The sequence below is a fragment of the Telmatherina bonti genome, assembly GCF_933228915.1.
Source record: "Telmatherina bonti genome assembly, chromosome: 17".
NCBI classification, from domain to species: Eukaryota; Metazoa; Chordata; class Actinopteri; order Atheriniformes; family Telmatherinidae; genus Telmatherina; species Telmatherina bonti.
In genome coordinates, this window is record NC_136615.1 from 14,922,050 (window position 1) to 14,946,927 (window position 24,878).

The window sequence follows — 24,878 nt, forward strand, 5'->3', positions numbered from 1 at the left end:
GTGAAATCACTGTATCACTCACATCCATTTACCAAACACTGTCTCAATGAATGACCACCAGCAGTCATGGAAAGCAGGAGTACAATCAGGATAGCTGGTTAAAAAAAAAAAAAAAGCTTCACTCTTAACCAGTCCTCTGTTTTGGGCCCACTGGGGATTCACTTGCCAGCTGTGGGCCAAGCTCTTTATCAGCGTCCAGATACAAGAATGGGTTTACTGTGTACTGATTTAAATTCTGTTAGAAGCAGCTGCTGTACTGATATACTACGATCATTTTAAAATACTGTGTAAAACTGATGTGATGCTCTGCTGCAAAACAGCTGTGCAAACAAATGGATTTTATTTATGAATGTCGGGCATGGCAGCATAATTTAAACCAAAATTATTGAAGAATATTATTTGAAGGGTTCACAGCAGCACAGAATAGTTTATATATCATATTTCTTAAGTTAAACAGTTTATTCTGAGCTCTGCTATATTTATGTTTATATGAATGATGCTGTGTTGCAATGACAAGAACTCTGAAGTATTGGCTTCAAGTTAAGCAGTTCCATCTGTACATTTAAAGATGTGCTGGAAAGTTTGTAAATCCTTTTGTCTGTAATACTAGATTTTGATCAGTTTTCATTGAGGAAGATTTTTTTGTTCCTTAATTTATAAAAAAAAAAAAAAAAAAAAAAAAACAAACCTTAAAAAAACAGAAGGTGTAGTCAATCTACTATAAGAACAGAGACCTAGACCACAATTCAAAACCACTGATACTCTCTGTAGTCTTGATTCAACAATTAAAAGTGAAATTTATGAGTCAATTGTTTCAGAAGATCCCAGGGTCATTTTTAAGCAACCTGAGGCTTGCTTCTCATGAACTTTCAGCATTTTTAAGTTTTTAATCTCTTGATTTCAGGTCTATAAAAAATTCAGCTGTCTTTACTGTCCTGTTAAAGATCCCCAGCTTCACATCACTGATAGCGGAATAAACTAAAGTTTCTACATAAAGTGTTTACAGTCTTAATGATCCTCAAACACCTTGCCCCCCCCCAAGTTTTACAACACAGTAACTTCTAACGGGAACTTGGATATGAATCACCTCAGAAATGACAAATGTTTAGTTTTCTTGCATAAGATGGAACAAACCAACTAACTTTTCCCCTTCTTACCAACAATTAACATTTCATTATGTTTGGGTTTGTTTAGGGCCTCTTTCCATAAACACTGCCAGGATAACTACTGGCTGAATTAAAGACACATTACCTCAACGTTTGTTCTGTGCAGACTTGATCTTAATGTGTTAAGATGTCTCACAAGGCCAAAATGCAGAAATTGAATACAGCACAGGAAAAGAAAAGCACATTTATGAGTACATGTCACTGCAAAGCAGCTCAATTAGGTTTTTTATTTTTTTTTTAAATTCCAGGCTTTTTTTTTTTTTTTTTAAATTCATTTTGATCTACAAAACAATTGTACTGGAAACTTGTAGGTCAGATAACCAAGGTGACATTCTTGCAAGCATAAATGAATCTGTTGACAATCTCAAATCTAATAAATTCAAGAAAAACCAAAGCTGTGGTTTTAACATCACATTTATTTAACCAAAAATGTGTCTTTTAGGATGAGCTGGAGGCAGCCACTGCAGCACGTCTGGGTTTGGGGGTGGTGCCTTCACGGAAACCATTTCTGGAAAAAACACGAGAGCACTGTTAAATATTCTCTCTTTTATATACACAATCCTGGTTAACCATGTAAAAATCACTTGGGACTTACTTCACAATGAGGCTAAACATTTTGAAATAAATTCTAAAAGCTTTACTTTATCCCACACATCTGACTTCTGTCAGTGATCTATTGATCTCTACCCACAGCTCAGCTAAGAGCCCCCCCCCCCCCCCCCCCCCCCCCCCCAAAATCATAAACACTTTCCTTCTGCATACACTAAAACAGAACAACACAGGAAATCTGCCATAACTAAAAGATGGGACATTAAGGATACTTAAGTTTGTATAATTTTATTAAATCTTTTAGAGGTAGCACAAAGCTGATTATCTGAAGATGATCTCCGACAACAGATCTCTTTAAATGGACCTTTAAGGATCAGAAATATTGGCTTGCCTGAACAGGAAAAGCAGTTCTATAGATCAAGAATTCAACTCCATTCTAGCATCCCAGTTTAACACTGAGCATAAACAAAACAATGATCTGGTACCATTCTCTGGAAGTAGAGGGCTTTTATCCTGCTGCAATCTTGACAGTCAAAGATGATGAAGCAGTTTAAGGACATCTGGTTCAGTGCAGATGCCCCTGCTGTTTGAGCTCAGTCTGTGTTACCAAATTGGATTAACGAGTAAAACTATCAAGATGAAATAAAATCAACTTATTTTAAAATGAACTTCCAGTGTACAAACCTAAATGTACCAATTAAAAACCACAAGAGAAAGATGTCTAAAGTTTAGTCATTGCATCCATCTTACAACGCTGACCTCAGAATAATTCTGATTTCACAGCAAGTTCAACTTTTCATTTTCACCATCATTGTAAGCGTAGGGCTGAAAATCTCATATCTCAATACAGCTCATTTTATACCTCCATAACGATATAAAATTGTGTGATTTTATATTAGTCATCAGTTACTTGTCTGATGTGCTTGGCAACAGCAGCAGTGATTTCCTTTCACCTGCGGGAACTATGGTCGTATGGCGTTTCACAAGTAAATGCCTGTTGCAGTGCTTATGGAGTTCATTATGAGCGCTTACACCACCACTTGATGCAGCTTTTGCTTGTTGATGCTCCGTATACTTTGTCCTGATCTTTGCCCAGGTGTAAAAAAAAAATCCAAGCTTAAAGCTAGTTGTGTCCGAGTCTGTTGTTGGGACTGTGAGCTAGCCTGTTGTCAGTTCCACTTTTGGTCTTTTTATATCCAAACTGCATCCATGCGACAGAAACAAACTCATCAGTTTGGGTTGGCTGATCATCTTTTAGTGAACTTCCTCCATGTTTATGCATTGCAGCGTGCGTGCCGTAAAGCGCTTCTTGACGTAAAATACTGCGATAAAGCACCTAACTGTGGTGTAAACGATAGAGCCTCATATGAAACGAGACATTTTCTACCCTCCAAAGAATATATGTCATATCGCCCAGCCCTAGTTTAGCACTAAGTTTTCACAGGACTGAACATAAGCTGCTAACTGAGCGCCCTGTTTTATTTATAAAATCATAGCATTTATATGCCATGCCCCAAGAAAACCTACAAAATGATAATACCTACACGTCACCATGTAATAAAAACCATAAACTTTCATTCCCCATGTTTTAACTAGAACTATGATTTTCCAAACACCAGACTATTCAACAATCTCTGCAAACATTTCTGTGGCAAAATAAAGAAGCATGAGGAAAAAGGGGAGAAAACCTCACAGGTTTTTAGTTTACAGCATCATGTTTAGTTTTTTTCAGTAACCGGCAATAAAATTAAGTGTTGCATAACTAGATCCACTGTCAAAATAGCTCAGCAATGACATTTCATTTTGTTTGTAAACATTTCCTTCAAATGGTTTATACTACTGTTTGGTTGTGGTTTTGGAAAAGGTGCTGTTTGTACAAACGCACACACTGAATGCTTTGCTATAAACTAAGCCTTGTTTGGTCTAACAATTCAAGTTATCACAAATAAACCATCTAAAAGTTAGAAAAAAAAAAAGGCTGGTTAACTTTTATTTACTCAGGAAGAAAAAGTATGAGGCAGAAGTCCAAGAAGAATCCTGCTTGAATTCTCACAAGCAAATTTTATGTTATGGCTTATAAAACAAGTGTATTCACTAAAATTGTGTCAGATTTGATGCTATCCACAAATCATTTACTCACTAAATTGAACTTAATGCTAAAGTCTTAAAATATTAAACAGGACTCTCGAGTGTGACAGAGAAATTGTTGAGTGCAACCATCTTTTTCCTTGGTCGCACAAGTGTGCCTGACATGTCTTAGGTCTGGGAGAGGGACTATTTCTCTGAAAGAGTACTTGCGTATTTTGAGTTTCATTCCTATCCAAAACACCCAGATAAAAGAGATAAAAACAAAACAGAAGATCAGAGAAGAGGTGGGTCTGAGCCACAGTTATACACTATAATCTATAATGGTGTTTTGGTTCGATATTAAGGCAGGCGCAGATTAGACCAGTACAGTGAAGGACGACAAATGCGAATTGCAGAACCTACATAAAGCTGCATCATCTTCCTTTGCTTAGAGTATTAATAAACCTTTTCAGATGCAGTATCCACCTCTAAACTCCAAGAAAATTTACATATAACGAATTTAAACAAAACATTTGGCACCTTTGTCGTGTTACATCCAATTAACACTATCATTATCTCTCACCTGAATCTGCGGTAGACAACCTTCAGGTGTCTCAGACGGCCAGTCCCAGTGGTGTTCCTCCTCTTGGCCTTTGCACTCCAGTTGTCTGCAAAACAAGGATTTCATTTATCAACACAGCCCTGGCATTTCTTATCAATTAAACAATGTTTAGTTGTTAATATCAAGTATCAAAACTAACAAGACTGCTCCAAGAATAAAAATGTATGATTAAAGGGAGTGTTACAATAGGTAAGCATCACATCTGGATGGTTGATAAAAATTTAAGACTGAGACTATGGTTTGGCTTACTTTAGTCAGGCGTCTCCAACTCTGGTCCTTGTGAGCTACCATCCTGCAGGATTTAGTGTTTTCTTGGTACACAACACTTTATTAAAATGAAAAGGTTCTCCAACTTATCTTCTGCACCAAGCTGTTAATTAGCCACTGATTTGGGTCAGAGGGGAATCTATAAAACATGAAGGATGGTAGCTCATGCGGACTGTAGACCCCTGCTTTAAGTGGTTACACCTTAAATCAGATGCATCCCGGTCCAGTCCTACAAATCTCCTTCATCACACTTGAATGTTTAGTTACCAGGTCTCTGTAAAGCTGCATGGCATGCAAATGAGGGAATTCAGCTGCTTGATTTAGTTGAGTTAGAGAAAAGTTGCATCAGGAAGTTGCAGGATGATAGATCATCAAGATCAAAGTTTGGCAGTCCTGCCTTAATTCAACACAGTTTGACCTTTTTTTTTTTTTTTTTTTTTGCTATTGGCACTACGGTTTCTTACACTTTCTCTTGCGTTTCTGGGGGTAGCCACACTTGCCACAGGTGGACTTCTGCAGGTGATAGGCCTTGGACCCACAACGACGGCACAAGGTGTGCGTCTTGTTTCGACGCTTACCGAAAGATGATGTCCCCTTCGTCTGAGAGGATAAAATGCAGCATTTAGTCACAACTCACTAAGTACCTTCACAGACATGATAAATGACTACCAAAGTCTTGTCTCAGTAAAAAATGGACTGAATCACATAAAGTCATATGTTCAGACATTTGTGTTTGAAAACATCATTGACAAGACCTCGGCAAATATAACAAACATTAAATACTGGATGTGAAGGATCCAACGACGAGAAAGATGGCTAAACGCTTGCTTGAACACGTTACTTTAAACAATGGTCTGTTTCATTGCTTAAAACCAAAAGACATTTGCTAACAGATGCATGCACAGTGATTACACTTGGCTAATGAAAACATACTAACTACAAGTTGCTAGCTAGGTATGCTAACCAATACAGAAAAAGCGAATGAGCCAATTTCACATTATGATAAAACTTTGTATCCTAAACGGATGTTGGTATGTAAAGGTAGTTTCGGTATAATTAAAATCCAAAAATATATGGTCTTCTTTCGGTTAATCAAATCTCATTCTGAATACTACACGACAGCGGTATGTATGGCTAACAAAATGCTGGGCAGCTGCAGCAGAAACAACTCCAAATGTACTAAAACCGAAGGTTCATCTAAAAAAATACTTTATTGAAAATATAAACATCTTCATCTAAATGCAAGACACGAAAGGTATCTGCCAAAAAAACGTGACATTAAAAAGATGTTAACAGATTTCTTTTCGCCAGCGTTGCTTCTCACCATATTAGTCCGGTGGCTAAAGGAAAAGAGACCGGAAGAGGAACTTGCGTCGCATGAAATTATGTCCGTGCTGCTTCCTGTGCAACGTAGAAATGGGTGCAAAACGTCGGTAAACGGCAAATGAAATGACAAATGAAAACCAAATAATCCAATTAGTCGTACTTTGAAGAATTATTTTTTTTAATTGTTTAAAATAATTTTAAGTTTATAGTACATTTGTTTGTAATGTTTTCTTTTAGTTTTTCACTTTGCTTGTTTTCTATTTCTTTCTTTATTATCATTTGTTGGCTTTTAAAACTGTTAATATTGCACCAGGTACCAATTGACAGCAGCTATCTTAGGTTCCGGTTTTCAGCTACTGATGTTAGTCAGATTCAATCCCAACAACAGAGACAGCTTTTTCATCATTATGACCACCATCTAGCATCTATCTTGTTAACTAAATGAAAAATTAAATGAAAAATACTTTGCTAATCTCCAAAGAGAAATAAAGCATTGTAGTAGATAATAATTAACTTGAGGAGGTCTTTTTCCGGAGGCTATGGCTGCTGGTCGGAATGATCTGTATCTTTCAGTCTAATTAATGTTGCTTCCTCTCCAGCAATCCATAGAGGAGGACACCATGGCAATAAAACTCAATATGTAGTTTACAGATGTTGAAGGACATCAACTTAATGAAGAAATAGAGCTCTGACCTTTCCTGAGCATTTGTGTTTGTTGACTGACTTATTGTCAAAATACAATTTCGACTGACTAATTGTATTTTGGCTGGAGATGACTTGTAAAAGGGGGCTGGAGAACCTGAATTCAACCACCATCTTCTCTCTTTGTGATGTTCAGCTGCAGTTTTTAATCAAATTGGTCAAGCAGGCTCCTGCACCCACCAGCCCATCACATCCCAAAATTTCTGAAACTTTCTGCACGCAGCATGACTCCAAGCCAGTCTAAATTTAGGTAGGCTATAACTAAAAAGGAAGACAACACATCAAAACTCAGGCAATTGTATTGCAAAATGTGAAAATAAAGAGACGATCTTGCATACATTGCAGACTGGCATGTGCACATCTGCTTAAGAGTTCATGCTTATGCAGCAACCTCACAAAATCAGGGACTTTTGCAAGGAGCCACATTTAGATTAAACCAATGGTGTGGTTTGAAGCTGAACATTCCATGCAAAATAAAACTTTAAATGAAAACATAACAAATGCGAAAAGAAGATTTAAATGCAGAGTACAAAAGGAATGATCTTTTGAAATGACCTCCAGTAAACAACCACAAACTTAGAGATTACTAATAGTAATGCTTTAAAATGAAAGCACATGGGTGCACGCGCATACTGTAGCCTCCAAACAAAATCAGCAGCCATGCTGCAACCATGTGTGAAGTGTCTCATTTAAAATGATGTCACAGTTTTGTGGCAGGTAGTGTAGAGTTTTCAGCCGTCTGATTGGAGATGCTGTGGGTGCGCAGGTACATCCTTGAAAAACAAAGCGTGACCTTGGGTTTTGGCTGAGTAAGGAGCGTATGAGAGAAACACGGCGCGCCCCCGGCTGCCAGGCTGAGAAAAGGCGCATCCTCTTTTATTTTTTCATTTCAGTCACGTCGCTTTGCTCAGATTTGAGATGAGACATAAGGGATGTGTATTTATCCTGGCCAGATCCAATCTGTAACCAAATCTAAGAGATAAAATAAGAAGGATAAATCAGGCTCAGCGGCAATGCTTTCTCTGATTTAACATTTCGGGATTAATTTTAAATCTGGATGCTTTTGGAGCGCGCTATTTTGGGCAATCTGCAATCTGCTTGCATCCATCCGAGCCACCGCACCTCGCCGAAGCAAGTGGCACGGTAGAAATACATAATTAGCCCACTTTCAAGACATTTGATGCTTTTTCACCTCCTCGTTTGCGAAACGTGCAAGAGTATAAGCTACAAGATAAATGTTTTGAATTGGACGTATGTAGAGGCGTTGATGGTTGGCAAAATATATCACTGGATAAATTGTTTTAACATCCACCACCGATTATGCTGTGGTTACAGAGTCTCAAAATAGCGTAGAGAGGTAAAAGGACTATGTGCAGCTCTGCACCTGTGATTTTGGTCCTGAATGCTGCGGAAAGAGACACCTAACCTGGTGTCACCGTCAGCCCTGGATGCTGCGCCGAAGGATGACATACGCCGACCCATCGTCGGGTAAAGATATACTCGGCAGTAGATCACTGTGTTTCATATTTATTTGCGCATTTGGACTCGTCACACTTTTGCAGCAGATTCTCTATGGAAAAAACTACATCAAGAGGTAAGTGTTTACTATTTCACCTTACAGAAGAGGAAATAGTAGCTCGGGCCCTGCAGTGTATAAGACTTGTGCAAACCAAAAGGATCAAATTCATCCCTCGGTAGTATATGCCGTCATCACTGCTTTGATATTGATTCTTTCATGAAAGGCTAAATAAAAAAACCTAGTTTACACTGGAGTAGTCTGGATGAACTACATGTTGGGATGCGGAGGGAAAACGAGCATTAGTGAATTGAAAGAACAATAACAATTAACCATCCATCTTTTCTCCAGAAGCATAGAAGCAGTTTCCATTGGGTTTCTTTTTTTGATATGTTCTGAAAATTAAGCATCATGATTCATACCATACACTGTGCTACAGCTGTGTATGGTAATGTTTTCCCTTTCTTTTCCCAAAGATCTTTATTTGATTTTCAGTTTCAGCTTTTTTGACTGGTCATAGCCTACATCTCGAAGGGGCATCAGTTTTTATCATAGTGAATATGAAAGCTTTCTGGAGCTGATGATGACTGCAGAGAGCAACATGTTAAAGATGATGTGTATTTCTTATATGTCCCTGTTGAATAAATCATTTCTAGGCACCACTTAGTGCTCATACAGGCCACTGCAGAGCCATGTTCTATAATAGCTCTGCAACTCCCTCCCTGTATGAGCTGAGCCCTGTTGGGTAGTCCACTTTAAACCCCTTCAATGATCCATTATTAACTAGCTTGCAGGCTGCTTTCTTTGATACTCATGAGGATTCAGTGTGAGACGAGCAGATGTTGAGAAGCTGGGATGTTTGATGCTTTTAGGTGGTTAGACACACCTGATGCCAAAATCACAAGTATCGATCTACCAAGAAAAAAATAAGACCTCAAAACACCCCCCTCCCGCACGTCCAGATATTTTACAGAAAGCACATATATGCTTCCTTAAAAGCAAACATATATGTGCTGCAGTCTGAGAGCCCCCCCACAACTAACCCCTCCCCTGCCACCCCGCCAGGCTGGTCTGATGGTGCTCAGGGTGGATTCATGGCATCCCGTTTTCTGCAGAGAGATGCATGAATTCAGACCCAGCACTTACACACCTCTCTCCGCCTGTACCCTGACTTTACTCCTAGTGCTCAGTCAGCTTAGGAGAGAGGGAGGGGGGGGTGGCAAGCCACACAACGGAAACCCGTGGGCTCAGCGGCAGCCATTTTACTACAGCTTGTCTGCATAGAGCAATTGGGGTAGACAGGGAGAGACTGAAAGGGAGCGATGAAATGAATGTGCATGCATGTGAGTGTGTGAAATAAATGAAAAATGGAGAGAAAAAAAAGAGAAGATAAACATGTAGAATTTCCCATAGCGTAAAAAAAAAAATAAAATCAGCGAGTTAGAAGTTGTCCACATGGGTCTGACCACACCCAGTGTCTTCTCTTGCCAACCTCAAGCCCGACACCAAAGTGTTTATATGCTTCTATGTTTGAGAGTTTCACAGAAAAAAAGGTTTTAAATGGGACATCTAACATGCTGCAAAGGAGACATTTACATGCCAACTATATATTTAAGATGCTTCGTTCGTCTTAGAGCAACTCACTTTGTGTGAACATTGCTCTCAGACGATTAAAAGGGAAAGTGACTCTCCTCTAAATGTGAGCAACCATTGAATCCTAACTTACGCCATGAACATTGTCGAACTTGATAAATTGGCCATGAATCTGGCCGTTGAGCATCCATGTAATGGCATCACATGAATCAGCTCTCTGTCTGCCACTGACATCCGTTTGTGGACAATGATGGATGGTAAAATGGCAGAGCTGGAGGAAACTCATTATGATCCCAGTTGAGTGACACAGTTCTACAAAGGAAGAAGCAGAAATTGATTTGAAAAGGGTCACAGATAAAAATAGTTTCAGTTAGGAAGCAGCAAAGGTGGCAGGTTGGAAGGGACCAGTGTGCATCCATCTGAGGCTGCTACTAAAACCTTAATTTGTTTTGCCATCATCATTCATTAAATTTGCTGATATAACATGCGAGAACAAACTTTTACAAAATTCACATGGTCATTTACAAACTGTTTATATTCACCATGTAGTGACATAAAGCAAAGAAAGCTGGTACTGCATTTCAGAGGCTTGGACCAGCTATTTATTTAATCATCCAGTTTAGACATTTCTATTATTTAATGTGACTATGTTTCTGAACCCTCTTGATGCATTATGTTAGTGGGCTGTAGAGTATCTTCCTGATTCTGGATAGTTTTCTGGCATTTTTTTTTAGTTCATAAAGCAATAAATTAAGTGAAATTGGAATCAAAGAGAAAAAACTCTGGCTAAATGCAAAAATGTTTACAGTTGAGCTTATGAGTCTAATGGGTTTTATCTAAGTGGATGCCATAGTTCCCAGTCTAAGCTGATGTCATTCTCTCTTAAATCTAGTTTTGCATTTTGCTCAGGTTTAGGCACCAGATCCGCCTGGTTGGAATCAGGCAAAGATCATGACTTATCCTACAATGTTACCCTGCATTTTGAATAATCTATCTAAATGGCATCCAGTGTGTTACACTCTAAGACATCCTGATCAAACTTAGGTAGATATAGATGTGATTAATTGGTAAACTTGTCAAGCACTACCTTGGCATGCAGTGAAGAAAGCCAATACAAAAGTGAAATGATGAATTTGGATAACCCTGAAAAGATAACATTAAATGTCAGTCATAGAGGAGTATAAAAGTTATTCCTCCCTTCCACTCTCATTGCCTGGTATGCCTCGGGGTAGAATGAGATCATCCTGAACAACTCTGCGCTTGTTTGTCGACTAATGCTTGGATTACTGTCCGAACTGTGCTCATAATTGAGTCAGCAGGAGATAAATGGTCTTGCTGAGGGTCAGCTGGGATAGCTCCAACCCCCGCACTTCTGAACAGGATGAAGCGCTTACAGGAATCGGATGGAATGGATATCAATATTCTCCTTATTCAAAGTATTAAACTAATCTGCTAGTCACAAGTAATCACATGAGACTATGATTAAATCATTTAGTTTTGATTACCTTTACATCCTGAAACCCCAGGCACCAACATTTCTCTGATTTCAGTGTTCACTTCTGCCACAGCTTGCAGAGTGTTATGGATAGGTTGAAGAGGCACTCAGAGAAGCTAAATGGGACTGCAGATCAGTATTGACACAAGTCCCCTGTGATGAATGCCTGCTCACAAAATGCATGTAGAGAGTCTCTCTGGATTCAGTCTCCCAGCTGAAATTAGCACAACGCCCACAGAGCACTCACAGAAATGAGTCACACATGAATACTTGCATAATTGTTAGTCAGATAATAGAAGTTGAACACTCAGTCATGTTTGGATGGATAGAATGTAATTGTCTTAATATGCATGGCAAGTTTAAAAAAGTCAGATGACAGCTCTCTTGAAAAGTGCATAAATTAGTGAATAATTAGGCTCCAAACTGGACAGCTCCATCCATACCATCTGCGTTAAAATGGTTGCGTTGTTAGACTGTTTTCCCAGGTTGAATGATATGAGATACAGTGGCTAAATGGACCCTTTTGTGTAAATCCTTTTCATTAGAGACATCTAGCTTTAAAAGACGGCCCAAACTGGCAACTTGATCTTGGCTCCTGTGCACTTTTGCAAATCTCAGACATTTGGAGCAAATTGGCATTGATTATTGTCTCTCTTCTAAATCACAGTGACTTTAAATACATTGACTTACAAGCCTAACATCCCTGCAAGCCAAAATTACAGTGTGAATGCCTGAATCACACATAATAGTGGCAACAGCTCAAAAGAGCATAAATGAACTGTTTACACTATTGTATATTTTGCTAATGATTCTTTTTATGCCATGTTTGGTGTCACACTTTGCTTTCTTGAGCATCAAACCTGGTCCCCCTTTTATATATATGTGTGTGTATATATGAATGTGCAATTTTGAGATTCATAGATGAATGCATGGGCTTTTGTGTGGAGATGAGGACAATAAATCCCAAATAAACTGCCTGATTTTCTTACTAGTGCGCAACAGTTTAGCCGACTCAAAGGGGACGAGACAGGAAATTGGACCGGCCCCATTAATTTCTCCGATGATGGATCTCTGAAGCCTGCCAGAAATGGAAGGAAAAGGTACCTTTCCAGAGTGACTGAGTACACAACATCTCTGAGTCAAGCGAGAGCATGTGTGGGTGTGGGACAGAGAAAGATAGAATGAAAGACAGCACAAGTTTCAAAGTCATTCTATTGATGACCCAGTCCTGCATGCACGGACTGGTGAATGATCATGAGTCTCCTCAGATGCTGTAGAAAGAACACAAGTTGCAGCACATTCAGATTTTTCTTCTTTACTTGTTTTAAAATATGCAGCTTCAGGAAGTTATCAGGGGTGCTGATGTCACAGGTCAACATCACACATTTAACTCTAACTTAACCTGTCTGCATGTTGACAGATGTTTCCGTCAGAATTTTCAGCCAGATTCACAGATCTCCGTAATAATCACACCCTGCCTAGCTGATATTAAGAAGAAAAAAAAACGCTCTCAAAGGTAGGCCAGTTTGAAGGCATCTTTAGTATTTCCACAGAAACCCAAGAATGCCTCTTTTTTTTCATTAGTTGAAAGGTATTAAACTCTCATATTTTTCAGTGGTGGTTGCACTTCAGATTTGCTCTTGCATGTTGTCTGATCCCGTCCACCTCGACCCCAGAAACCCAAACCCACCCTCCCCTCTTCAGAAGCTGGTTGAACCACGGTCTCCTGTTGATGTACTGGCTTCACCTTGTACCTCTGTATCCCATCCAGCACCCATCTCAAAATGCCTTGTCCTCCTCAGCCTGTGTCTCATGTGTTCTGCACAGCTCTGTGTGTATGCCATGTACATAATGTGGACACTTTTCTCTGCTCCTCCTATCTCCCCTTCTCACATCTGCATTGTCTCTCTCTGCGACCTGGATTTACCCCCTCCCTTTCTCCACTTTAATTTCCTTCTTATAAAAAAACAAAAAACAAAACAGGAACATGACAGATTTTCCCCCCTAAATCTCCAAATCCTCATTTCATTGAGCAGCAGATGTCAGTATCTGTGGTAAAAATGCTGGAATGCTGGATTGGTTTGGAACCAGCATTGCACAGTTAACACAAATGTCATAAGAGGTGGATTTCATCTCATGAAATTGATTCTTTATTGTCTTGTTTTTAGAATTATACAGAGAACACTTGCAAAGGTTTCATCATCTTAGCTAAAACAAAACTGAAACACCCTATTCAGTGTGTGAAATATGATACATAAGCTCCGCTCAGTATGACTCCAGAAATACACTGCATCATCAGGTGGATGTAGACAACCAGTTTCATCATTTCTTTTTTAAACATCCCATCCTAGCATCTTGATCTTTTAATGCATCTTTCTATTTATTGCTTGTTGCATTCTTTTATTGCCACTTTGGGTGATTTTTTTTAAGACTCACCTTATTTGCTTTCACAGGTCCAGGTAATATGTTTTAATTTTCTTTTCCATTTTTCAAACATTGCACTGTACGTAATATCCGACGAGTATTAACATTCCTTTTAATATACAAATGTTGTGGTTGCTGCCAAAGTCCATCATGTTCCTCACAACATTATACATATGAAAAGCTTTTCAAGGCTCAGATGTAGAACAAGAGGTGTATTTGCTAACAAATGACTGTAGAACAGGGGAGTCTGGGTCCTCAAGAGACCTGAAAGCCCGGCAAATTTTAGAAGTCTCCCTGATCCAACACATCTGATTCAAATTAAAAGGCTCTCCTCAACAGCGTGTTGTCTGATACTGCCTAATACTGTTTGACCCATCAGTCTAATTCAGGTATGCTGCAAGCAGCAGAAAACGTTCAAAAGCCAAAGGAAAGTGCCTTTCCAAAACCCACCTTGGGCACTCCTGCTGCAGATAAAGCTAATTTCAGTCAAAGTTGTAAAATGCTTGCTGTACATGGTGACAACAGAAAAGAAGACACTCTAGGATTTAGACTGTAATTTACATTCAACAAACTTCCAGAATTGCAGCCAGGCAAATAATAGTCTGTCAGTTTTGTGGCCCCTCTGGCCAAATCTAACAGGAAAATGATCAATCTGTGTTAAAAACAGCAGCACTCTTGATAATGAGGTTATTTGGCTACTGTAAACACCCAGATGTACATTTCTCAAATTGAGCACGTTTTAGTTGTTTTTTACAGCTCCTCATGCCACATTGCTGAATTTACATGCAAACAGATGGAAAATTTTGTGTCAAATGTTACATCACTTTAAAGAAGAAGAAAAAAGCCAATCTGTATGCAAATATAACTAAATGATGACAAAGTATTAGGTCTGCAGATGAATTTACTTATTTTAGTTTGGCTTGGTTCAATAGGCCTACATTTCTGTAGCACTTTTACAAAGATACATTTGACTTTAATCACTCTCAAAATAATCTGATATTTTAGACTTAAGTCATATTTACTTATAAAATGCTAAATTCAGATAGAATTTATGTTTTTCCTTTTCTTTTTGTTACTTCTAAGAAATTGACACATGTGAAAGGGATCTATACAAATAATGTAAAATGATCAGAAATTTATTTAAAGCGTGTTCAGACAGTAACTCAAAGACTTCAGGATGAAAACATCTGCTTCAAACTACTCTGAAAACTAAGCTTTTAACAATTGTTTTTTTCTTTGTCATTTTGCTAAGCTGATGTCAGCTTGTCCCAGATTTTCTCCTCTGCTCCAGGCACAGATATAAACTGCATACGTGCTAGATTTACTCAGTTCTTGTCCAAATTAAAGAAGAAACTGAAGAAACTGAAAAGCTTCACTTTGGAAGTCAGACAATGGTTGTTGGCTCCAAAACTGTCTCCATAAGACTCCCATTAAAAAATATTTAATCAACTGAAAGTTTTACCAAGTCCGATTCCCTGTTACTGTGCAGTGTGTCTTAAAGCACGCTAAAGGTTTCTGTTGAAACACATTCCAGTTTAACAATCATGTCCAAATAAGTTCAGAACCAAAAATTAACAAAACAGAACCAAATGCTGCAAATTTTTAGAATGAATGCTATATTGTCCATCTTTTGTTTACAATCTAAAAGAGCATGACACACAATGTCAAAATACACCTGCTTGATACTTTTTAAAAAAAATTTTAAAAATTGAATTTATTTATGTTTTTAAAAACCAGTGCAGGTTATACATGTTGCATGTTATACATGTTGCACTTTACATTAAAAATGTTCTAATTTTCCAAATAGAAACACATAACATAAAACACCATGTCAGCAGAGTGATTGTTTGATGTGTCTAAAACAAATTTATCGGAGGATGAGAATTTATTCCTAAAATCTTTGTTGTTATTGCTTTCATGCTACAATCACTTGTTTGCATGACCACTTGTGTATTTGTTTACAGTGAACCATTTTGTTTTAAACCTTGGTTTAGCTTTGCTTTTTATTCTGTAAAGCAATTTGTGCTACTTTCATATGAAAAGTGCTATAGAAATAAACTTTGAAACTTTGATTTGAAATTATCATAGAATCAGGCTCTAAGACAGAAAGTCATGTTACTGTAGTTGGGACAACTGAGTTTTATTTACGGTATATACCAATACAAAATTTGAACACAGTCATGCTCATATCCACCAGACAAAACACTATAACCATCTAACCCATTGTTTTAACTAAATGCACTGAAATCAGCCTTTTCTCTTTTTTAAAATTGTATTCTGTTTCTATCCTTAATGAGTTTATAAAATCACTTTAACTTTCCAACACTATTTACACCACGCAAGCTCTCATTATAATCAGATTAACAGCTGAAAATATGAGAGTTCTTCACTGAGTTTGATTTATTGGTTTAGACTAAGATGTCATAGAATCTGGTGCAAGTGTCCAGTAAACAAAAATATACCTTTCCTGTTTGTGAGCCCTGGAATCAGTTGCATCACTTCTGTCAGTGTCATCCCACAGTGCTCTACTTTTGGTCCAATATGTCATAAATGCAACCCATAGACATTTACTATAGTCAATTTGATCTATTTTGTTTTATTATCAGTGAAAAATGCATAGTTATATTCTACAAATTATTGAAACAGTCTGTTGTAAATTCTGTTGATCTCTTGTGTGTTAGTTGCTGTAGTAGGCAGAGGATGATTGTCTTTATCCCTTCAGGTATCTGGGAAATTATGATGGCTCATTTGAATACAATTCCACTGCATGCAGGGAGCTCAGACAAGAAATCATGGATGTCAAAGTCTTGACGATGTGAGTACAAGAAATATTTATGACAACACTAACACCTGTGGTGGACAGCTTTACTTAGAAGAAGAATATTTGTCACCTTATTCAATCATTATTTCTTAGGAAGCCAAGAAATAAATCTGGAGAACCACCTTAATTCTAAGCTGTGGCTCCTTGGAAAAATAAAAAACCTTTAAGATTCTGGAGAAGCAGAGAATCTCCATTTATTTCCACTGGAGTAAAAGTGAACATTTCAAAGTGCTCCGAGCTCCGGTGAAAAAACAAGCACATTGTCTGACCAATAAGCTTCAGCATATGACACTAATAAGACAAACGTGTTGCTCTGACTTTAGTCGTTAAATCAAAAGTCTATCTACATTTTCGTCCTCTTCCGTCTTCATAATTTTGCCTGTAAAACTTATTAGACACTCTTAAAAATAGCTTAGGATGGCTGGCACCACAGTTGTAATTGTAAAAAAAGGATCAGTGATCACAGCTATCCTCCAACTGCAAATCTCTGTATCCCGCAGTTTGAGTGATCCAAATTTGCAACACAAGCACATGTTTTCCCCCAAAGTTTCATTAAATGTACTTCAGTGCTTATTTGATTGTCTTGCTGAATGTCCACACAAAGGTTTGTGATCATAGTTTCAGAACCAGTCTACAGGCTCGCTTTGCCATCCCAGAATCCACAATGACTACGATGGGAAAACACACAACAGACTTAGGTTGTTATTTCACACAATCTATTATTGTGTGTACTTTTAAACCCCGTTTTGTTTTTGTTTTAGATTAGCATTTCATGCAGTGCTAAAGTTATTAATCCCATTTGTTTGACAAAGTTTAAAAAGTTCCAGTTTATTGGCCAAGAAACAAAAGATGTGTTGTTATGCAGTGGTTATGCAGATGACAGAGAATTTATTTATTATACACATATTTGTGTGATGATTTCACTTTACTGTCCTGACATTAAACTGTCACTTTTATGTCACGTCTAACTTTTGATTTCATTGACCCTTTAGAAATTGAGCATTTGTTATTTTTCACCATAAATAGATCAGGTGGCTTGTCCCCCACAACATGCTGTGCAAGCAAGTCCAAAAAATCAAGATGAAGGAAACTTGAAGTAAAACTTACAAAGAGAAGCCCCTAAATCAAGTAAATAGAATAAGATATTGATTTTATTTCCAGCACTTTCCAGCTGAGTTTACTCCCACCTCTTGTCATAACTTTCATTACAGCACACTCTAAATAACCTTTTAGATCATGCAGAAGATTCATTACACTTCTTAATGAGCCAGTTGCGCTGGTGGCAATCTGAGCAGTATGTTTCATCCACTGTAAATATGAACATTGTCCAGTGACCTTTGGTGCCCGTCCCTCAGGCTGTCAAACTTTATTTTCAAACTCGGATGCTGGACGAAGAGCCTTGAGTCACTCTTGTAGTGGCAGGGAACAGCTGCTGTCATTCTGCCAGAAAGCAAAATAATGGCACAAGCCAGCTTCCACCAGCAATTCACATAGGCCAATCATCTCATAGGAAACATCAGCTTTATTCAGACGTGCTGGATGAGCCAGTCTACAGTGCACTGGCATCGCTCAAGCATAGTCCCTGCTATTCTGCCTGCTTGTTTGTCTTTTGTAATCTCTTTTTGAACATATTCTTTTTTTTATATTTACACCCTTGTAGAAACTTGGTTAAACGGAAAATACGTGGACATGAGTATCGTTCCTCATACCACAAGTCTCTCTGCGTTTCTGCCAGGGTGAAAACCTCAGATCTGTTTGAGAGATGGCGCAACCTGCAGGTGTGTAAGTGGGAGCAGAGCAAGGAGGAGACCAGCAACTTTAAGTAAGCACTGCTCAAGAAATATATGTTAGAATATCAGGACTCATAAAAAAATCACTGGTTCTTCAGTGCATTTGGATTTTTAATGTTTTCAACATTAAAAACATTGTTTTAAACAATTTTAACAATTTACAAAAAAATATCAAATTTTGACATTATACATTTTAATTGTCTGCATAAATAATAACTTTAACAGATAATCACCTCTGTATTTTATCTCTGATACCAAACCAGAAAACCAGCATTTCAGAGCTTGTTTCGTTTCAGTAAAGTATTACAAAAAGTTAATAAAACTTAAAAACAAACTATGTTTGACTTGACTAATAATTTTACACAAACACCCATAGAACAAGGAAATAAAAAATGTCAGCTATAAACTTTGGAAAGCTCTTTTGATCATGACTTTCATGTGGATACTTTGATTAAAGATCTTTGCATCACTTTTTGTTCTCCTAAAGGATGTCTCTGTCTCGCTGCTGCAATGCTCCATCCTTTCTGTTCACCACCAAGAGGAACACCCCTGCAGGGACCAAGCTGAGGTATGAGGTGGACACCAGTGGTATCCTTCCCATCACCACCGAGGTCTTTAAGATGTTCCCTGATGTAAGTTCAACACCTCTTGAAGAATGGCTGCTCTGTTTTGGCTTCTGTCTTTTTCATCTGTTTGCTCGATGTTTCTTAACCTATAAGATCGTTTTCATTGCAGGATATGCCATATTCTAAGTCACAGTATAAGAAATGTGCTGTGATTGGAAATGGTGGCATCATAAAAAATAGCAAATGTGGAAAGGAAATTGACTCGGCAGATTTTGTGTTCAGGTAAAAGATAATCTTTCAGTCTTTTTTATGTTGGGCTGTATAAGATTACAAACATAATTTGTTGATGGAAATCAGCTGACATCTATTTGTAAAAGCATATCTAATGAAATGAAGGCTATCATTAGTATTGTATCAATAACACCTGTAATACACAGTCACATAAAAAATCTTTTAAACAAATTTTTGCAGGTTCACATCATTATACTGTCAGAAAACTCTCTCCTCTTAGAGTAATTAGACTGTCGCTAACCCTAAACTTAATCCGTAACATTTTACTATGTGAAGAAAGAAACTAACTAACTAACTAACTAACTAACTAACTAACTAAGCTAATAAACTAGCTTCTCATTTCAAGCTGGGTAAATGTGGACTGATGTCTATTCAGCTAACATTAGCATCTTATGCTAACATTTAACTTGGTAACGCTAGCTTGCAAGTTCATCAGGTTAATATTTAACTCATGTGAATGAGTGAATATCAGAATTTCAAAATGTTAAAATTTTCATTTTCAGTGTGTCAAGTCTCAGGCGGGTAGGAAATATGTGCATGATACCCTTTTGGCACTGACAGACACAAGACCTCAGCAGTATTAAATAGCAACAGTGCAAAATGTTTTGCCATGTTTAGTGAGGCAACATGTTCTCTTAAAGGGAGCTGGAGAGAGGGGGTTTAGATGTCTCAGGATCCCAAAACAGGGGACTCACTTTGACACAACACTGGAATTTTCTCAATTTTTTTCCTGTCCTTGTACTCTTTATTTTACTTGGTGCTTACTTTTTTCGTCACTCAGTTTTTGGTTTGGCTTAAACCATCACAAAGAATTAGGTTTATGCGTTAAACAACTTAGTTAAGCTTTGAAAAAAAATCCTTGTATTTACATTCATGCCATAATAACTTTAATCCAGCGTTTTCAGTAAGAATGAAACAGTTACACTTTTTTTTCCATTTAAAACACTTTTGGCTAAAACATTTGGCTTAACATTGGTTAAAACATATTTTGGCTTTAAACTTATTTGTATACCAACTTATATCCATAACATAATCCTTTTTGGAACTGCTTGTATTTAGCCATGTTTAACTCAGTTATTAAACCCAAATGATGTTGGCCATTTTAAACCCATACACTCATGTAAGCCTAAACTTCACATTCGGAACCCACTAGCTAAAACTCTAAATGACTCACTTTTTGTCTCTTTTGCAGATGTAACATACCGCCCATTAATGAGAAATACTCAGCAGATGTTGGCACTAAAACAGATCTGGTGACAATAAATCCAAGCATTATTACAGAGAAGTACTGTTGAATTGTCATCTCTTTTGTAAGCTTCTTCTTCTGGTGTGCTTCTCTGTTTGTGTTAGTAATATATTCAACTTTTCCTGCAGATTCCAAAAACTGGAGAAATGGCGGCGACCGTTTTATGAAGTCCTCCAAAATTACGAGAACTCGTCAGTGGTGCTGCCTGCCTTCTATAACACCCGCAACACTGATGTATCTTTTAGAGTCAAGTACATGCTTGATGATTTTGACTCCCAGAGAGGCGTATTCTTCTTCCACCCGCAGTACCTGCTCAATGTGCAGCGTTTCTGGGCGGTGCAAGGTGTCCGGGCAAAACGACTCAGCAGCGGCCTGATGCTTGTGACCGCTGCCTTGGAGCTGTGTGAAGAGGTCCATCTCTATGGTTTCTGGGCATTTCCTATGAATCCTGCTGGCATCTTTATTACTCACCACTACTATGACAACGTGAAGCCACGGCCTGGGTTTCATGCTATGCCCCATGAAATTTTCAACTTTATCCACATGCATACGCGTGGGATCATCCATGTACACACAGAGCAGTGCACATGACTCTTCTTTCTTTTTGTTTTATTGTTAATTTTATTCAAATTTATGTTAATAGGAGCAAACACTTACTCTGATTAATTTGCTTACAAGATGAATATTGCTCACTTGAAGATATTTGGGTTTTGAATGCAACCTTACTGCTGTCATGTCACTATGGTTACCTCTGACTTATGACCATAGGATGCTTGTTTTTAACGTGACAAGTGGTCTTCATAGTGGTGTTGTTTCTGTGAAGTTTTCTAGTTGCTCTGCTGTACAGAGGTGTTCTTTTCTACTCAACTGCACTGATATTTAATCTGAAATGGGGCTGCAGAGGGTGTCTTCACCCCTGCATTATCCTCTCTTTTCTCTCTCTCTTTTTCTCAGACACTGTTGGTGTGGCAGCTTTTAATGTTTGTGTAAAACAAAGCCTAAACCTTGGTATCAAGCTAATATAGATAGGGGGAAAAAGGCAAAAAAAAAAAAAAAAAAAAAAAAAAAAAGTTATAACTGCAACATTTAATTGTCTACTTTTGTAAACTATTTCCTTTTCACCAGATTCGTCGGGTGAATATTTTAAAATGTTGTTGAAATGGCCTGGTTTCGCTGGCCTACTTTCTCCCATTAAAAATATCTAATGAAATTTCTATTGAAAAAAAAACAAAAAAAAAAACAGTTACAACAAACAAACAAACAAAAAAAAAACAGTGTAATTGGAGGTAACAACATTTCTCCTATTCTTTTACAGCTTGTCATGGTTTTGGACAAAAGCCAGAAAAATACAGTATTTCAACAAACCTTTGACATTCAAGGCTGTCCAACCTATAAAGCGGCACAGAACTGCTGTGCAATCCAGCCTTTTGCTGTCATTCTTGTCTTAAGCCATTTTGCCTTATGAGGTATCAAACTCCTCTGTATGATGTGAAATACACCTGCGTGTTTTGCATCTAGAAGTACATTAACATCAAATTAGATATTGGTTTGGCTTTTGAATAAGGGATGCTCTGATATGAGTCCTTCTCAGCTCATGATCTGTCAAATATATTTCCCTATAAGCTCCATCCATGACCATGTAATGCTCTGCATGAATTTGCTCTGTACTTGGCTTTGTGTGTGCCTGCTTCAGTGATCACTGACATATGTTTACACTTAAGCCTCTACCAATCACAGTGCATTTGGAGATGTAGACACGAAATTAGAGTGAGTCTTTGTAATGCAGTCGCCATTGACTATAGGTGCAAGAATAAAAGAAGACGGTTGCCGTCCCCTCTCTGTGTTGTTGTACTACAACTCGAATCTTCTATACTTCACCTTCTTCTGAACTGTGGCATTCAGTTTGCACTGAAGAAAGCATGTGCATTTAGCTACATGAAAGCTGTGCAGATTTATACTTTCCTTTCCTTTTTTTTTAAACACTAAAATATTTTAAGAGACTGTAAATGAATATTTTGTCACTCTTTTATTAACGCTTGGCTGCATACTTGTTTATTCAGTTTTCTGAAAGTGAAAAACTTTAGCAGTTTAAGTATGTTGTTCCTTTCATCAGTTTTGCAGACCCTGCTTGTGCATGTGTGCACAAGACATATGATTTAATTGAACGCCAAAAAAATTGACCTAAACACTAATTTGTTTTACATTCAGGACTAAATCGAGATTGAAAAAGGATGGAAGCTGGTTTGTGCATAAAGGTGATATAATGCAGTGCTTCTTACTGACTTGTTCATTCTTTATACTGTGTTTGTAAATAAACTTGTTTGGATTTTCCCATTTGTATTTTAATGTGTGTGAGTATTGCTGGAGAAAACATTGTTATACTGCTAAATTTTCAGATCATTTTATACTTCTTCCCTACCAGCACAGTTCAGACAAGTCAGCTTGTTGAATTCCTTCACCTTTCAGAAATGTTTTTCTCTCTTTTTATTTGGTATGTTTATGATATTTGCAGTGTTTGGCTTTGGAAAGATGTTTGTACACACATCTGTTAAATGAAAGTTGAACAAGAAATATTTATATTTTCCCAGTCATTTCAAGCCCAATTACTGATATCCAATCATTAATGATTTATATTATTTTTATTTAAAGGGCTTATTTCAAACTGCAACATTGATGCCTCTCTTAAATTGCTTTGCCAAGATGTGCATGTGCAGAATATAAGGTGACTTTAGTTATTTACTTTGAATTTTTAATAGCTGGCATTACACCACATGCAAAAAGAAAGCAGGCCTGAGCAATGAGAGGGAAAGACAACAATTTGGGGTTTTGACCTCTTCTATTTTAAGACAGCCACATACAAATGAATATAAATATCATGAAAGTTAAAAATGCAACATAAAGTCCGATGGTTTAACAGGTTAAATTTATTTATATCTTGTTTAAAGGGTCCTCACATTGAAAATAAATGATGAGTCACAATAAATACAAGCATCTGGTTATTTGTAGTTTACAATAAATAACTGGTTACATGTCGGATGAAGAAAACATTATGTCTTTTAAGTTGTGAGAAGGGATTCGTCACACTGATAGGTGAGGGTTGATTCTGCTGTCATCTATTGGTCAGGTAATCTGATGTTGAAAGATCAATATGACCAAACTCTGCCCTTCCCCTTGATGCCAACATTATCAGGTGTCAGATGGCAGCAATAAGGCTAATGGGATGATTTGGCTGTTTGTCAGGTACAGATGTGTGTGACAGTGTGGTAGAAGTGCAACAGTCATTCATGACATCATAAAACACACATTTGCTAAAGACGCACAAAGCACACAACATACCATATTTTTCTTGTTTGTTCAACAACATAAGGATATTCATAACTTAAAATCATGACATTATTGCTTTTTTGATTAAGGCAAACGTTGTCTAACATGTCTACTCCAGCATGAAGTAAGTAATGGAAACAATTGTGTTTTGAAAGTAAAATCTGTTTACATGTAAAACTTTATAACATCCAAGTTCTGATATTTATAAAATAAAAAGATGATTAAATAACTATAATAATTTATTCCCAATTAATTTGATCAAATTGATTTTAAAATGATATTAAATAAAAAATGCCTAAACTATAACAGCAACAACAATTATTATTATTATTATTATTATTATTATTATTATTATTATTATTATTTATAATAATAATAACAATAATAACACTAATAATAATAATAATAATAATAATAATTTAGTATTATAATAATAAAAATATTAGTAGATAATTATTACTATAATAAACATATAATTATAATGTATTATTATTATCTTTATTATCATGGTTATTATTATTATTATTATTATTATTATTTGTTGTTGTTGTTGCTGTTGCTTTTGTTGTTGTTTTGGATGTCGTTGTTATTTTAATTTTCATTATTACTATTATTTAGGATAATTTTACCTTAACTCATTGCTTTATGAATATACAGATAAATGGACACTTTACTGCCAGACTGACTTTTTTTTTTTACTCTTTTACTCTATTAATCTCACTGCTACACTCTTTGAGTGAAGCAGTTGTAAAGGAGTGTGTATGAGTTTGTTTGCCTGTTTGTGTGTGTCTGTCTGTGTGCGTGTGACTGCGGGTAAAAGCGAGACGCCCCCAGCTCGTAAAGCGATCCTGACACTATGAATAATGGAGGGTATGGTGGCAGAGAGGATAAGTTCTCTGTGCAAGGCTCCTTTTTCACAGGGCTTTCTCCTGTTGGTCACATGACTGCAGAGGTGACAGTAATTTTTCATGAGTAGTATTTGTTGGTTGTATGTTCATATGCCACCCAGGTGGGAGCCCATCAGGCAGGAATCCTTCCCTCAGTGTCCTCAGTCAGTGCATCAGCAGCTCTGCGCACCCGGGCTACTCCGAACCCCACAATCTCCAGAACCTC

General features: G+C 37.3%; 2 protein-coding genes across 6 annotated transcripts; one reads left to right on the forward strand and one right to left on the reverse strand.

Moving 5' to 3' along the window:
* Nucleotides 1–1,562: 1,562 nt before the first annotated feature.
* rpl37 (ribosomal protein L37) lies at nucleotides 1,563–6,038 on the reverse strand. Its single transcript, XM_079256705.1, has 4 exons — nucleotides 5,996–6,038; nucleotides 5,136–5,271; nucleotides 4,366–4,450; nucleotides 1,563–1,674 (listed from the first exon to the last, which is right to left on the reverse strand). The coding sequence occupies exons 1-4, from the start codon at nucleotides 5,996–5,998 to the stop codon at nucleotides 1,605–1,607; spliced, it is 294 nt and encodes a 97-aa protein (XP_079112831.1). The 5' UTR covers nucleotides 5,999–6,038; the 3' UTR covers nucleotides 1,563–1,604.
* A 2,109-nt stretch (nucleotides 6,039–8,147) lies between these two features.
* On the forward strand, nucleotides 8,148–21,032 carry st8sia5 (ST8 alpha-N-acetyl-neuraminide alpha-2,8-sialyltransferase 5; the record flags this gene model as incomplete). Of its 5 annotated transcripts, none has more annotated exons than XM_079256689.1 (9): nucleotides 8,148–8,293; nucleotides 12,296–12,403; nucleotides 12,724–12,819; nucleotides 16,450–16,542; nucleotides 18,209–18,370; nucleotides 18,826–18,970; nucleotides 19,074–19,186; nucleotides 20,388–20,480; nucleotides 20,570–21,032. In XM_079256689.1, 9 exons carry the CDS (start codon nucleotides 8,148–8,150, stop codon nucleotides 21,030–21,032), a joined length of 1,419 nt encoding a protein of 472 aa, XP_079112815.1. The 5 variants fall into 5 exon arrangements, with proteins under 5 accessions (XP_079112815.1, XP_079112816.1, XP_079112817.1 ...); XM_079256690.1 differs by having other exon boundaries at nucleotides 18,284–18,370; XM_079256691.1 differs by lacking the exon at nucleotides 12,724–12,819.
* Between the last annotated feature and the right edge of the window lie 3,846 nt (nucleotides 21,033–24,878).

Bases quoted from the DNA above. Each gene is read 5' to 3' on its own strand.
- rpl37 (XM_079256705.1), bottom strand. The intron at 4,451-5,135 runs GTAAGAAACCGT...CTTGTTTTGCAG, and splicing joins CCAGAAACGCAAGAGAAAGT to ACAACTGGAGTGCAAAGGCC. The intron at 1,675-4,365 runs GTGAGAGATAAT...TGTTTTTTCCAG, and splicing joins GTTGTCTACCGCAGATTCAG to AAATGGTTTCCGTGAAGGCA.